Source organism: Melanerpes formicivorus, unplaced genomic scaffold (assembly GCF_026170545.1).
Source record: "Melanerpes formicivorus ecotype bairdi unplaced genomic scaffold, bMelFor1.0.p_v2 SCAF_38, whole genome shotgun sequence".
Lineage (NCBI taxonomy): Eukaryota > Metazoa > Chordata > Aves > Piciformes > Picidae > Melanerpes > Melanerpes formicivorus.
The window spans coordinates 372,304-387,651 of NW_027142390.1; the positions used below are offsets into that span (position 1 = coordinate 372,304).

General features: G+C 46.4%; 2 protein-coding genes across 7 annotated transcripts in view; both read left to right on the forward strand.

The window, feature by feature from the left end:
- The window catches only part of NR2C2 (nuclear receptor subfamily 2 group C member 2), a 30,569-nt gene extending 18,653 nt beyond the window's left edge, over positions 1 to 11,916 (forward strand). For 5 of the 6 annotated variants that reach the window (XM_068157699.1, XM_068157702.1, XM_068157700.1 and 2 more), the window contains 5 exons: positions 748 to 869; positions 1,350 to 1,489; positions 2,231 to 2,368; positions 3,907 to 4,012; positions 5,664 to 11,916. In XM_068157699.1, coding sequence (XP_068013800.1) covers positions 748 to 869; positions 1,350 to 1,489; positions 2,231 to 2,368; positions 3,907 to 4,012; positions 5,664 to 5,838 — 681 coding nt within the window. In that variant the 3' untranslated portion in view covers positions 5,839 to 11,916. The remainder of the gene's footprint in view (positions 1 to 747; positions 870 to 1,349; positions 1,490 to 2,230; positions 2,369 to 3,906; positions 4,013 to 5,663) is intronic. The other variant, XM_068157703.1, reaches the window with a different exon arrangement.
- A 1,933-nt stretch (positions 11,917 to 13,849) lies between these two features.
- Positions 13,850 to 15,218, forward strand: MRPS25 (mitochondrial ribosomal protein S25). Its single transcript, XM_068157725.1, has 4 exons — positions 13,850 to 14,039; positions 14,131 to 14,237; positions 14,535 to 14,622; positions 14,846 to 15,218. The coding sequence occupies exons 1-4, from the start codon at positions 13,906 to 13,908 to the stop codon at positions 15,036 to 15,038; spliced, it is 522 nt and encodes a 173-aa protein (XP_068013826.1). The 5' UTR covers positions 13,850 to 13,905; the 3' UTR covers positions 15,039 to 15,218.
- Positions 15,219 to 15,348: the final 130 nt, after the last annotated feature.

Sequence of the window (15,348 nt, forward strand, 5' to 3'; positions counted from 1 at the left end):
TTTCCATCACTTTTGCAATCCCTTTGTCTGAGTCGTTGTTTCTGCCCTGTGGTGGGGAGGGGGTTTGCCCCCAACCCATTACAAACTCTCATCTGAAAAGCTCCTTTATATGAAAAGGTTGCAGTGCCTTAACCACTGGAAAAAGTCTTGCTTTTTAGAGCTGGCTCAGCTTCAGCTGAATGCGAACACAGGATGATAATCAGTGTGTGAGAAACAATGAGAAACAATGAAACAACCTTGCTGTAATCAGATTGCACTGGTTCAAGAAACAGATCATTACTGAAATAAGTAATAGTCAATGTGCTCCAATTGTTACCATAAGTTGCTTATTCCCCTTCTTGGTGCTCTGCAATTGTATATTCTGTTGCATCACCTTCCCACTTGAGAGACTTAGACCCCAGATCTGATTTCACTTCTTTTTACAAAGTGCTAAAAGATCTCTTACACCACTGTGATAGGGCACATTCCCCAGAGCAGTGGAGCTAATTATTATTCTAATGCATATTAGAACATTTTAAAGGGAAACATTTGAGCTCTCTTGCACATCATTTCTTGTCTGCTATTCCCATTTTGCATTCCTTGCCAGTCACAATGAGTTACTGAACAGGTCTCCTTTGACAACTTCTTGTTGTGCAGTTGCTTATGACAATAGACTGTGAGAGCTTGAATTTACTGCTGGTTCTTCGGTGATGACAACTGGCTTGTGTCTGAGCTGTATACATTCTGCTGTCCTTCTGTTTTTTGCAGCTGACAATGCCCAGCCCAATGCCAGAGTACCTGAATGTGCACTACATCTGTGAGTCTGCATCACGACTGCTTTTCCTCTCTATGCACTGGGCTAGGTCCATACCTGCATTTCAAGCTCTTGGGTAAATGGACAGTTGCTTCCTAATGAATCTGAGCACTCAGCTGAACATTTCTCAGCTATTTGTGGGTTTTAAATGATTATATTCTTTGATTTTTAATGAATTACTTAAAATGTGTGAAGACTGTGCAATATTCTCCTTTTTGAAGAATAAAGTAGAAGGTGGCAGAGGAGAGGATAAGGACAACAACTGCTGTTACTGCACTTACAGAAGCTAAAGCTAAATCAAAGGCAGGCCTTTAATTTGTAGAAATAGATCTTGGTACAGGCCTGGTGAGCACCATCTTACAGATCGCCTGATCATCCTGTAGTTAGCCTATCACTTCTTGTTGCTTTCTGAGGCACCTGTAACATGTCTCCTAGGAAAGGGGGTTTCCATACATTACTCCATGTTATTAATTGTTACAATTAACACAGCTGTGCAGGGTGATGCCAGCCTGAGAAGCAAAGCAGCTGCAGTGGTTTGATTTTCTGTTGCCCACAGGCAGGACTGCAACACCAGCCTCGTGCGTGCCTGCTGGAACGAGCTCTTCACCCTGGGCCTGGCGCAGTGCGCGCAGGTGATGAGCCTGTCCACCATCCTGGCAGCTATTGTCAACCACCTCCAGAACAGCATCCAGGAAGGTGTGTTCCCAGGCTGTGTCCCCACAACTGCTCAGTCCTGTCCTTCGGTAACGTTGCTCAGCAGGTGGCAGTAGAGCAAGGCAGGGCACCCAGGGGAAGCAGGAGCCTGCCCTTGCAGAATTACCTGTCCTCTGCAGCTCTTGTTGCACTCACCTCACAGACACCTCCGTGGGGTAGAAGTGTCTGCAGAAGAAATGGGGATGAGGTTGGAGGACACACTCTGTCTTCTGCTTCTGACTGGTGGTACAGAGAAAGATGAAGAGCATCCTGAAGCTGGGTGTGCTCACGGAGCTTTGCTCCTGTCCAGATGTAGCACTGCTGCTCTTTGCTCAGTTCTGGAAAAGCCAGGTCCCTGCTGTTTGAATTGAAAATGAGGATTGAATGATAGCCTTTGTACTTTGTTCACAGGGTCACTCCACCCACTTGTAGAGTATTTTGTCATGATCTGAAGGCCTCTGCTCAAACCAGTGCATCACCACAACACCACCGGTGTTGCGGATTGTGCTATATTAGCGAAACTGTTGCCACAGAGTTGACGTTCTGTTTGGTAGCCCTTTCTGACTCAGCTTTAAAAATCTTCTCTTCCATTATTATTCAGGCCATCCTTAAGTGGTTTTGATACAGCAAACGACACAAAATGCTTTAAAAAAGTGTCACTTCACTTGTTTTATAATGGGATATTGGTTAATACATTAGATGTACTGGATCTCACTTGAAATGATGAGCAATATCTTTTTGCAGACAAGCTTTCGGGGGAGCGAATAAAGCAAGTCATGGAACACATCTGGAAACTTCAGGAGTTCTGTAACAGCATGGCCAAGCTTGATATTGATGGATATGAATATGCATATCTTAAAGCCATAGTCCTCTTTAGCCCTGGTAAGGAATTTAGCCACCCTGTCTTTTTAAATAGCAAGCATTCATATGCCAGCGTTTCAGCTACTTGATGGGTAAGAGTAATGTCTTGAGGTGTGACTGATCTGTTAAGGTGCAGACAAAATGATTACTCCCTGATTATTTTTCACAAACAATGTGTGTCTTAAAAATAACTCTGGAGCAACATATCTGTGTTATTTAGAGTTACAAGACAGCAGGTGTTTGCTGTGCACCCACCTTGGAACACCATCTCTCTGCTACCTTCAGCTGGGAACCTGGGATCAGCGGATTACCTGGGATGTGCACTAGCAGTAGCAGTGAAGTAAATGGTAGGAAGGATTAGGGTAAAAACATCCTTACAGTGATAAAAAGCAGTTGACTTAAATGTGAACATTTGCAGTAAACTTCTAAGAGGGATTGGTGACATATGAGTGGAAATACCTCTGTATTTTATATGGGACATCCACAAAATCTCCAAAACTAAATGTAAAGAGGCTGTCTCCCGTTTGTTACCAACAATGACAGCAGGCACCTAAAGCAAAATAAAGCATTGCTTATGGGATCGGAAGGTTCACTGAAAGAAGAGACTTAAGGTTTGCTGGAATGATAAGGTAAGGACACTAAAGAAAGGGGAAGTGACAGTGGAGAAGTGGTCCTAGGACACAGAAAGGTTAATTTAAAGCAGCTGACAGGCTGAGTGGAAGGGAAACTCTTGCTCAGAAATGTAAATTATTTCCTTTAATTCAGAGGTGTTTACCACTTTGAAGGTAACAAAATACAAAGAAAAGCAGTATTTTGTTAGCAGGCCTGGGGTTTGTTTGGAATTTTGCTGGCTTGTTGGCTTTTTTCATTGATCTTTTTCTCTTTGTAGTAAAATTTACTTGAATTAGAAGATACTGATGTCCTGAAATTTGCCTTGAAGGTTGTTTTTTTTCAGAGTGTACCATTAGGGTTAGGTTTATTAGTACTTTTATTCAAACTGGAGAAGCAAGAAACTCTCTGGACTTAAGCTGGCCCTGTGCCCTTTCAAGGGAAGAGCGGTTTTGAAAACAACACTGAAGCTGTTTGGGACTAGTCAGCTATGTGGCATTTTCTGTTGTTTTCTGATCACGCAGCTGTCTTTGAGGAGCTGAGCCAGCTGGAATTAAAACATGAGAGAGCTGGGAAGGTCAAGAAATTGATCTGTCAAGAAAACAGCCATAGCTACTGTTCAGCCAGCACAGTTAGTTGAAATCACAGAGGCAAACACCTTTAAAAAAGCAAGCTTAGAAACATAAAGTAGGAGTGGCATTGTCTGGTATGTATCTGTAGGCTTAATATTTGCCTTTCTTGTGCATGCACACTGCTAGAAAGAGAAAAGTGAGCAAGATAATGCTAAAGCCAGGAAACAAATGTTCAGTGGAGTGGTTTTCCTATACAGCTAACATGTTAAACATCACAGAGGAGTGTTTACATGAAATTGAATGTAAGAATCTTATAAGTACATATTTATCACATTGTCCACGGGAAAATCCACATACAGAAATGTTTTGTTTCCTTAGATCACCCTGGTCTGACCAGTTCAACCCAAATAGAAAAATTCCAGGAGAAGGCACAGATGGAATTGCAGGACTATGTACAAAAAACCTATCCAGAAGATACTTATAGGTATTTATTGTCTATAGTACCCAAAGTAATGGCAAGAATTCAAAATGACATCACTGATGGAAAACTTTGCTTTTTAGCATCTGCTCTGCTTCGTCTGTGGGTGAGAAAGAGCTAGAGCTCTGTTCATAAAAGCAAGCAGGTTTGTTTAAAGACGGAAGCCAGAAGTTGTCCAACTTCTTCCATGCAAACTGAACTTGAGTGGTTTTGGAGGTTGTTTTTGATAGTCTTATTGCCATGGTCAGAAAATTAAGCAGACTGCACTAGAATCTCAGGAATAAATGCCTCAAACTTCTTTCACTCCAGCTGCCTCCTTTTTCAAGTTAGTTGTCCAAGAGGCTTTGAGGTAATAAAAGCTGATTGTGATCTTGTTCAGTTTTTTTTCCACCTAACTGTTCCTGTTTCTTACTTGTTAGAAATAATTACCCCATTTTCTAATACTCTCCATCAAAACTACTTTAAATTTAATGAACACAATGATTCTTTGCACTGCAAAAGCAATTCTAACTTTGGCCTAGCAATGGCCTAGACCGTGCTCTCCCTTGCTGTGGAAGGTATCCCCATGTAAAGAAGCAGTCCCATACGCTTGAGCAAGGTCTGGAGCTCGTATCGCTTTAGAACCCACCCAACCAGAAAACAGCAAAAACAGCCTTTAAGGAGAGCTTTCTCCACCTCAGAAACTGAGCTTACAGAGTTAACGTTGTGTGGGGTAGCAGAAAGGGCACCAGGACTGCCAGTGAGTGCAGTGGAGATGGGATTCTCTACCTCAGAACCATCCTCAAGCCCCACATTCTTCTCCTGTGTGCAGTGCAGTTGTTTGATGTGTGAGAGCTGGGTACCTGCCATAAAAAGAAATACAGCATTTGTTCCATGTGCTTTCTTCTCTGAATAATGGCTTGAGGAAGAAAACCAGTTTTATTCTATAGAATCATAGAATGGCTTGAGTTGGAAGGGGCCTTAAAGATCATCTAGTGCCATGGGCAGGCACAGCTTCAATTAGACCAGGATGCTCAAAGCCTCATCCATCCTGGTCTTAAACATTTCCAAGGATGAGGTGAAAAGTCCTTTGTCCTGCATTTTAACTGATGCTGTCTGTGGCCCCATGCTCACCCACAGAGCAGTTCTGGAATGCAAATCTGACTGTTTCTGAGCAACTGAATACTGGCACAGGCTGAGACAGGAGTTCAGGTGCTGTAATATTCACCAGAGCAGCAGCATGACTCCAGTCTTTCTGCAGGGTTCCCCTCCAAGGTAACAGGAGCTTAGCAGGGCAGATCTTACGTATTTTGTCCATTCACATGAAAGCATTTTCCAGGGGCCAGTTGACTGCTGCCTGAACTATGAAGTGCTTCCAGAGCTGGGAGTCCCAAAGGCAGGTCAGGAGGACTGCAGGTTGCAGCTAGACATTCTCTCTACAAAGGGCATGGAAGTGGCCTTTGTGTTGGAAAGCCACAGGGAAAGGGGGATGGGGCTCTTCATTTCACTTGTGGGGCAGAAAAGCAACCCTTCTTTGTATGGTGGCTCAGTTAGCTTTAATTGCCTCTTGGCTCACATTTATGAGTGGTGGTAGCAGTAAAAGCAGATCCAAGCCTTTGGGCATAAAGCATTTGGCACTGGTGCTCTGTGTTTGTAAGCCACTGAACTTCTCTTGCAGGCTCGCGCGGATTCTGGTTCGCCTGACAGCACTCAGGCTGATGAGCTCCAGCATCACCGAGGAACTGTTTTTCACTGGGCTCATTGGAAATGTTCCCATTGACAGCATAATCCCCTACATTCTCAAAATGGAAACAGCAGAGTATAATGGTCAGATAACTGGCACCTCTGCATAGTGGAACAGCAGGATTTGGCGGATCACAGTAATTTTTGTACAAACACACAACGAGGAAGCTAAAGGAGTAGCCTTTTGGTATGTACAAGTATTTCCAACTTGTCAGTTTTCTGTCAGAGTTCTCCTTGTCTGTCTGCTGACACTGACAGGATTTCAGCAGTTACTACAAGACCTGCTGTAGGAGCTTTTCTGCCACAAGGAGTATTTTCAATGCCTTTCATTTCAAAGGCTATAGATTACTGAACATACTTTTCACATGCTTTGTATTTAGAAATTATCAGTGGTTAAAAGTAGAGTTTTATAATATCAAAAAATGAGTAATAAAATTACTTTTAAAGTAAAAAGAACAGTATGTATATATTTAAAAGTATCCTTGGAATTACTATCTAATAAATGCCAGGGTATAATACTAGCACTTTGTAAGCATTTGCTGTCACACCAACAACATCATCAACGTCCTGCTTATAAGTATGGAGAGCTAAAGTAATGGCATATGTCCTTAGTCCAGATGCTGGTGATCTCTGTCCAAGTGCAGAGTGCTACAGGAGACAATCATTCTATAAAAAGTCACCTGCTCTTGTGTTAGACATGAAATAGGAATGTGGGCTCATCCCTCAGATACCCACATCATCTGAAGCTGTGCTCTGCTGTAGCTCACAGCACCACACAGTCACAGAGGCTGGGACGTGCTACAGGAACTACCCAGACTGGGAGGAAAATGTGATGAGGAAATGTTGGGGTTCCTTAAGGCTTTTGCTCTGACCAACACAGTCATGGCAAATATTATTCTAATAGGAAGTCTTTTGATTGTGGAGAAAATCAGTCATTAACTGGCAAACAGTAATTCTCAAGTAGAGCTGTGCCATGCTCTTTGTGTTTGCAAGTGGACTGCTCTCTGTACCCCTGAGCACTCTCATCGTGCAGCCAAAGGTACGCTTTAAAACCTGCGATGTATGGAGCCTTTGGCTGTCAGCAAGAGAGAATTACAAAGCTCTCTTACTTTATTTCTCCCTTCTCTTCCTCCCCTGGCTGAGCACTCCCAGTTTTGCAGTGCTCTCAACACTCCTGTGACTCAGTTTGAAACTGAGATGTGGTTGGGATTTACACTGTCATGCACGATTGCAGTTAATGACTGATACCCCATGGAGGTAGAAAATTAACTCCTTTTTAATTGTCTAGAGTGATGAGCCATCCCCATGTTTGCCAGTATTAGCTGCTAGCATTGCTTTCACTTTAGTAAAACTTACTGACATTAAAAATGTTAAATAATCCAAGCTTTTAGAAAAGTTGTGGCAATGAGTACCTTCAGCTGATCCTGGTTGATGCTGAGGCACCAGCGTTGTCATTATTGGTACGGGAGAGGCATTCTCCCCTTGGGCATTCCCATGCCAGGGCAAAAAAAGGGAGTGATAAATTCAGCACTTTTGGTTTTCTCCCATTACTGACATTTATTTATAAACCCCAACCAGCTTGGCCTCGGTGTCTCTTAAGGGTCTGAATTGTAGCCACAAGACCTTAAGGCCACTCTAACAAAGCAAATGTAGATCACTGTGCACAGCAGGGCTGCAGACCCCAGCAAGTTTTAACCTCTCTCTGCAGAAAATGCTTCACTGCTGATGTAGTTCTTGGCATTCCTGAGGGTTTGCTCCATCCCTACCAGTGCCTGTCAGATGGTAACAGCTTCATCTGCTCAGCTTTACTTCTACATTACCTTCACTTTGTTCTTGCCTTGGCAAGTGCAAACTTTTGCTTATGAATATGCAACAGGAGAGGGCCTTTTAGTAACTATCACCAGAAAGCTATTTCTGGGTTTTAAGTATGGCAGTAGCTTGTTCCCATAAAGGCCAAATCTCAGTGCTCAGCTGGAATTCACACAGCTAGGAGTCAGAGGATCCCAGTCTGGACGCGGTGCCAAGACAAGCGGCATCTCGATGCAGCTCAGCTTGGTGCCTACCTCCACTCTGGCTAGAATTGTCAAGGTCCTGTTTCTGCTGCTTTTAACATGAAAACATTTGAATTCAGTAGAAATGCAGTGATAAACTGTTTGAAAAGATCTTTCAGAACTTGAGCATCTGTGGATCTTGGCAATAATTGGGTCAGACCCTAGGATTCTGTGCTGACTGCAGCTGGCATGCAGGGAGTGGTAATAAGGTGGTGATGTCCATGCTCCATCTGCTTCATTTGTTCTGCAGTTCTTTTGAGGAGGAACTGGATTTGAATTCTGTAGATAAAAGAGCAATGATCAATAACTGTGTTGGAACATTTTGGGTTAGCTTTTAAAAGGTTTTATTGCACTGGTGAGAAGGGCAGGAAGGTGCACTGCTCCTTTTCCCATTAATTTACTTCCACTGGACTAAAGAGGCGGACCTGAGACCGTGTGCAAATGGCATCTTTCTCTGCCTGTTTGCATTGCTTGTAGCTGGGGGAGAGAGATGTTGGTGCCAGTGGAGTTACTCTGGCAGCAGGTTGGTAGAATAATATCCCAGGAGGGATCCTTCAAGGAAATCTTATAAACCTTTATTTTTGCTGCCTTAAAATGTTAGATTATTAAGGAGTTGTCATCTTCTTGAGCAGGGAGCTACTGCTGCTCACCACTGATAGCATGCTATCATTTGACAGGTTGGACTTGATGATCTTTGAGGTCTCTTCCAACCTTGGTGATTCTGTGATACTTCCTCTGTGATATTTACAAAGTCTCTTTTTACCATCATGTGAAGCATTTGGCCCTCAGGGCAGCAATTGAAGCCTCCAGTCTTTCTGTGCTGAATGCAGCTGGCTCTGCATCACCATTGCAGCTCCCCTTGGCAAGGGGCACATTCTCAGGGGTGAGAGAGAAAATGAGTCAGAGCTGGCACTTCCAGGAGAAAGCAGCTTCCTGCTTCTTCCTTGGCAGAGACTGAAACTGTGGTTTTATTGCTGTGTACAGGGCACAGGATTCCCAAAGTATTTCATCCAAGATGCTGAAGATGTCACTACACTTTCCTGCCCATTAAGATGAAGAGGGTAGTTAGGATTCTTCCCTGATTACCTCCTGTTTAATTAGGGATAATTTTAAGAAGCACATGAGTAGCAAAGGGAGGAGGACACAGCTTAGCCAGGAAAAGGGAACTGGACATCATCAGGCTGACGATACTGCCAAAGGAGCAGTGATCAAAGCAGCTTTCTGCACCAACAGCACCAGTCAGGGACCCTGCATGAACTGAGTGGTGGGCGCAGCAGACCTGGCAGGTCAAGCAAGCATACAGAGGTGCAGCAGCAAACACCTACAGCATAACATCACCCTGAAAAGAAATAATGTTCTTCTATCTGAAATCACTCTCCTCCAGTTCCTTTTTAGAGGGCAAAAGCAGGGTGGTTCTTTTTCATCTACTCTTGCTTGGAAGAGAAAAAGCAGAAGCACCAAGCAGACAACAAGTAGGCTCTCATTTGCACCAGTTGTTTGCCACAACAGCTGCTGTGGTGGCTTGCTTATGGGCCTGCTGTGAGAGCAGCACACAGCATCTGCAGACCCAGGGCCCCCACAGATCCCAGGAGAATCAGCAAAATGGAGGCCATGTTCACCCTGCAGAGCAGAGTCAGGGGCAGAGGAGAGACAAGCTGTCAGCATCTACTGGATCCTGAATGGCAGAAAAACAGTTTAAAAAACAGCTTTATGTGAGGAATTACCACGGGAGCATGGCAAAGGGTAGAAAACAAAAGCACTTAGCCTTCTGCACCTTTTCAGGCTGAAGTTGCTGAGTCATTTTCACAGGCTGGTGTTTGGATGAAAAATGCCATAACCTCTCATTAGATAATGACACAACCCTGCTTCTGCTGCAACATGATAGGGAAAATTGTTTGGGGGGGGGGGGAACCCCAAAACATTATTTATACTTGCAAGCTAAAGCAGAATTCCTTGTAAAGGAGAAATGCTGTGAGTTTGAAGATGTTGGACTTGGAAAAGGTCAAAGCCCAGAACCACCTTTTCACTGAGCCTGCCATAACCTTCCACCATTCCCACTGACTTTTCATTTTCTTGGTTACATCAATCATTAGAAAATGGCTTCTTACTGTTAAAGTCATGCCTGTCTGCCTTCCTTGCCAAGGGTTTGATAGATTTTTACACCTTTATTTTTGTGCCTCCCACCATGGTGTATTTCTGCATGTCCAAGTCAAACTCACTGGAGCAGCTGCTGTCTGTCCACAGCTGTGCTGATCCCTGTGCAGTGTACAGAGAGTGCAGTGATGTATATATGTACAGATGTGTAGCAGTGGATCCATGTGTTCAACTTTCCATTCATTTTCTAATCCAGAGCTTCCTGGTTTGCATTTCTTAGCGCAAACTAAGCCTTGCTTAAGCAGGTGAACTCTTGTGAACTTCAGAGCTTTGCACCTTTGCATAAACCCAGCCTGATTTAGTCCCTCCTGTTTAGAACTGACACATAGAGTCCACGAATGTTCTGGCTTTCACCTTTTCTCATTTGACATGTAAGGGTCTACCAGTGAGCAGTTAAGTGAACGTTCAGTGTCTCAAAGGAAAGACCGCCTCTTACTCCTAGGGAACACACAAGCATTTACATTAGCAAAGCAGAAGTAGTCCTTGTTCCTTGTCCCTTCCGACGAGCTCTGCTCCAGAGGAAGCCTTCTGCAAAAGCAATTCCCTTAACCTTGGAGTTTAAAAAAGCATTTCCCAGACAGCACAGGGGTTCAGCAGCTCTAGTTTGGTGAAACTGAATTTTCTGGGCATCTTTTTTTTCCACCTTCTGTACTCCATGTGGCAAAGACTTGTGTGCATTTAAGCAGATGAGCAGCACCAAGTATGATGACAGCTTCTTCTGTGCTCGAATAGAACATGAATTGCTTTCAGTCAGGCCTGCTGCCTGTGGTCTGTGCTGTGGACAATGCTGAGAACATTCTGTCTTCAGTAACCTTTTGGAAGCTTTTCTGTAAGATGTAGGGAAAAAATGCAAAACGTCCATTTTACCATTTCAAGCCTTATTTGTGAGCTTTTCAGCACAAAAATGATTTAAATGAATGGCAGAAATTTCTGTGACAGATGGTCCTTCCTCGGTGTCTTGACAATCAGTCTGCCTGAACTATGTTTGCTTTCTTTCTTAAAGGCTGAATGGAAACCTGAATGTTAAGGTCACTGTCCTGCAGGGAGACTTGCCAGACTGGGAGGGAGGTCAGCTGGGGCCCTGGTCAGGATTGAACCTGTTTAAAAATCAAATGGTAACTTAGAAAAGGAGCATGTTTAAAATCATGGACTTGTTTTACTCTTTCTGTTGTTTGTTTGCATCCTGAAAGACAAAATGCACTCCAGTGTCAGTGGCAATCAGGGCTCAGCTGTCTGTGGAAACTGGGGGATGTTTTGTGTGTGTGAGCACAGAGAGCAGCAGTCAGAGGCACTCCTCTGGCCAGGTGCCTGACAGCCCTGAGCAGTTGTACAGCACCTGATGACGTGAGCCAGATAAGGCCAGGGCAGCGCAGGTCTGGGCTGAAGTGTTTTGATGATCATGGGATGAAGTAGGGCTGACCCAGCTTCAGAGCAGGGCACCCTCAGGAAGGAGCAGGTCTGTTCCTTACAGGGCATGTCTGTGCCACTTCTCATACATGGGATTGGCTTTGAGTGTGGGAATGCTTCCACAGCCTGTAGCACGGAGCACCTTGAAAGCCAGAGTGCAAACAGCTTCAGAACCAAAAAGCTGCACCTTGTGCCTGTCAGACCTCTGGTGTGCCAGACAGGTACAGGGCTCCACAGAGCTCACTTGGGATAAAAGGAACCATCTGCTTCGAATTCCTTGGGATATTTTCTGGAAGCCTCTGTTCATTATAGCTTAGAGAACTGTTGGTTATGTTACTGTATTCTAATTTCCATGTAAAAAATTTGCAGAAGTTACTTTCTCACAGCTTCTTTTGTGAAATCAACATTGTTCGGTGTGATGGCATCTAAACATAACAGCATGTTCTTTTTAACCTCAATTTTCTATCTAATCAGTGTCTTCAGTCATGAGGAGAAATTTGCATTGTTGTGTTTGTATATAGAGTATTGCAGTGCATGGTTTAGCTTATGCATTTTATTAAATGCTGTTGAAATGTGGCATTCTATCGTGGCTTAATACTGCTGTTTATACCATTAAAGTGAGTTACAGCTGGAGCTGCCCTCTTGAGTGCCAAGTTCACCTCATTTGAACAGGTTCAAGCCAAATCCATTCTTTCCTACTGTGGGGATGAACAGTAGTTTCCTGTAGGTACAGTGATTGATTTCACAGAAGGGACCTCTGAGGATCATCCAGTCCACCCCCTCTGCCAGAGCAGGATCACCCAGGGCAGGGCACACAGGAACACATCCAGGTGGTTTTGGAAAGTCTCCAAAGGAGACTCCACAACCTCTCTGGGCAGCCTGCTCCAGGCTCCAGCACCCTCACAGGGACAAAGTTTTCCCTCCTGTTCCTGTGGCACCTCCTCTGCTCTAGCTTGCCCCCAGTGCCCCTGGTGCTGTGCTTGGACAGCCCTGAGCAGAGCCTGGCTCCAGCCCTTCACATCTTTATCACCAGCAACGAGGGCAGCCCTCAGGCTGTTCTGCTTCAACCTCCAAGCCCCAGCTCCCTCAGGTTGGCCTCACAGGAGATCTTCCACTGCCTGCAGCAGCTCTGTGCTGGACTCTCTCAAGCAGTTCCCTGAGATCCTTCTTGAATGGAGGGACCTAGAACTGGACACAATATTCCAGATGTGGTCTCACCAGGGCAGAGGGGCAGGAAAACCTCTCTGACCTATTCACTGCAGCCCTTCTAATACACCCCAGGATGCCCTTGGCTGCCTTGGGCACAGGGGCACATTGCTGGCTCCCAGGCATCCTGCTGTCCACGGGATCCCTAGGTCCCTTTCCCCTCCAGATCAGTCCCTAACCTGTGCTGGCCCCTGGGGTTGTTCTTTCCCAGACGCCAGACTCTACCCTTGGCCTTGTTGAATTTCATTCAACTTCCTGCCAAGATCTCTAGCCTGTCCAAGTCTGGATGGCAGTGGATGGCAGTCGATCACACTAGATGGCAGCACAGCCTGCGGGGATGTCAGCCACTGCTCCCAGTTTGGTGTCATCAGCAAACTGGCTGGCAGTGCCCTCAGCCAGGTCACTGTAATCACTTCTTAAGTTTCAGTTGTCACATCCAGGTGTCTAACAAAACCCCAAAACAATCACCACACATGGCAAAGAGAGAAGGTCCTTTCTGTGGAGAAGCTTGGTGTGAAGCAGGAGCTCTGGCTGCCTAAGACTGAAAAGGTTGATCCTCTGTGAAACTGTCCACACAAGTGAGCAGCCCATTTATCACCCTGTCTGCAGAGCATCGAGAAGAAACTCAGACCTCTGGAGACTCTTACTACTCCAGCAGGTCTGCGTGGGTGTTAGTAGCCAGGTCAGTATTTCGTAGGGAGGTTTCAGAGCATTTCTGAACCCTGCAGCATGAACTCACATCGAGTCAGGCGAATTTTTACGCATAAAACGCTTTTATTTTCTGCTTGACCAAGCTGTCTGGCGTTACAGAAATGCATGTTCCTACATGCAACGCCAGAGCAACGGAACTGCCCTTTGTATTTCTTTGGGTCCTTGAAAGAAAGTAATAGTGCGAGAAAGTAGAACACAAAACACAATGCATGGCTGCACAGGCAGCTGCCTTCTGCATACACCTTTGTAACGGCTGCCAAGCTGCTGCTCATCTGCCGAATGTACTCACACGGCAGCGCCTCAGCCCAACAAGGTGAAGTCCCCGGGCTGTGCGCTGCTACTTTGGCCCTGACAAACCCCGCGAAGGCAGCCGGCAGCGGCTGGGGACCCGGCGGGACAACATCGCCCGCAGCTTAAGCAGCACCTGCGCCCCCAAGCACAGCCCCCGCAGACCTCAGCCTGGCGCGGAGCCCGCGGCGAACGGAAAGGCGGCAGCGGGGCGGCTCTAGGCGCCATTTCCGGGCGGCGCGGGGCGGGGCGGGGCGGGGCGGGGCGGCTCTGGGCGCCATTTCCGGGCGGGGCGGGGCGGCTCTGGGACCCATTTCCGGGCGGCGCTGGGCGGGGGGGCGCCGGGCCCAGGCCGCCGCCATGCCGATGAAAGGCAGGTTCCCCATCCGGCGGACGCTGCAGTACCTCAGCCAGGGCGACGTCATCTTCAAGAGCTCGGTGAAGGTGATGACCGTAAACTACAACTCGGCAGGAGAGCTGAGCGAGGGCGCCAGGTGAGCGCGGGGAGTGCGGGGCGCGGCTGGGCCGCGGGGGCTGCGCCTCCCGAGACGTCTTGGTTTGCGGTTGTGTTTATCTCCTTTCCAGGAAGTTTGTGTACTTCAACATCCCTCAGATCCAGTACAAGAACCCCTGGGTGCAGATCATGCTGTTCAAGAACATGACTCCCTCCCCCTTCCTCCGCTTCTACCTGGGTGAGTGTCCCGGGCGCCGCTCCGCCTTGCCCTAGCGGCGCCCCGAGGAAGCCTCGGGCCAGCCGCGGCTTTCCCGCCAGAAGCCTGGCCCCGGCGCCTCGGCCTGCGCCGCTTTGGGAAGCGGCCCCGTGCTCAGCGCCCGAGCTGTGCCCGCTGCCCTCCCGGCGCAGGGGCTGCTTGCTTGCCCTGCAGCAGGGGTCTGGCTGCTGTGTCTTTAGAGCACACTTTACACTGCTGGGAGGCAGCACGGGGCAGGAACGCTGCCCTCTGACCGATCTTACAAATCTTTCTTGACAGACAACGGAGAACAAGTTTTGGTTGACGTGGAAGATAAAACCAACAGAGAGATAACAGAGCACATTAAAAAAATCCTGGGGAAAAGCAAGTAAGTAACACTCCTGAGCTCTATGGAGCCCGACCTACAGCAGAACACAACCCCTGCCACCTTCTGTCAGGAGTGCAGAAGGAAACGTCACTTTTAGCAGATAAAACTGAGCTATTTCAGATGGACAAGTCAGAAACTGTCAGTCTGTTTCTGGCAAATTGTGAAGGGAGGGGGAATGTTGACTCTCAGGCTTCTGGCAGTAACAAACAGTTCTCTCTCCTAGAGAAACACTTGAAAAAGAGGAAAGAGAAAGGAGGAAACTATCACATCCAGCAACTTTCGGGCCCAAGAAGTACCATCTGCGAGAATGCATCTGTGAAGTTGAAGGCCAAGTTCCCTGCCCTGCTGTTGTGCCTCTGCCCAAAGAGATGAGGGGAAAATACAAAGCTGCTGTGAAAGAGGAAACATCAGCCTGACTGCTCGTCAGACGCTCGGCTTTGCTCGGACCGGAATGATCAAGGTGCTTCAGTGACAGGCAAGAGCTAACAGCTCCTGGAAACAGAATCAAGCACATCGGTGTCACACATATAACTCCTAAGTCTTCTTTCAGCTACAACCAGAATAGTCAAAGTGAAAAATAAATAAGTTAAAAACTCTGCTTTTTTTGGTGCCAGTTTTACAAAACATTACAGGCAACACTGCATGAAAGGAAGCCAGAACTGGAGCCCCATCTCCTACTCCTGCCTGCACGTCAAGGTTGAGGTGACAACAAGATGCTGTTTGCTG

Coding starts and splice junctions, on each gene's coding strand:
- MRPS25 (XM_068157725.1), top strand. CDS start 13,906: ATGCCGATGAAAGGCAGGTTCCCCATCCGGCGGACGCTGCAGTACCTC. Junction 14,238..14,534: donor CTTCCTCCGCTTCTACCTGG/GTGAGTGTCCCG, acceptor CTTTCTTGACAG/ACAACGGAGAACAAGTTTTG. Junction 14,623..14,845: donor AAAATCCTGGGGAAAAGCAA/GTAAGTAACACT, acceptor TCTCTCTCCTAG/AGAAACACTTGAAAAAGAGG.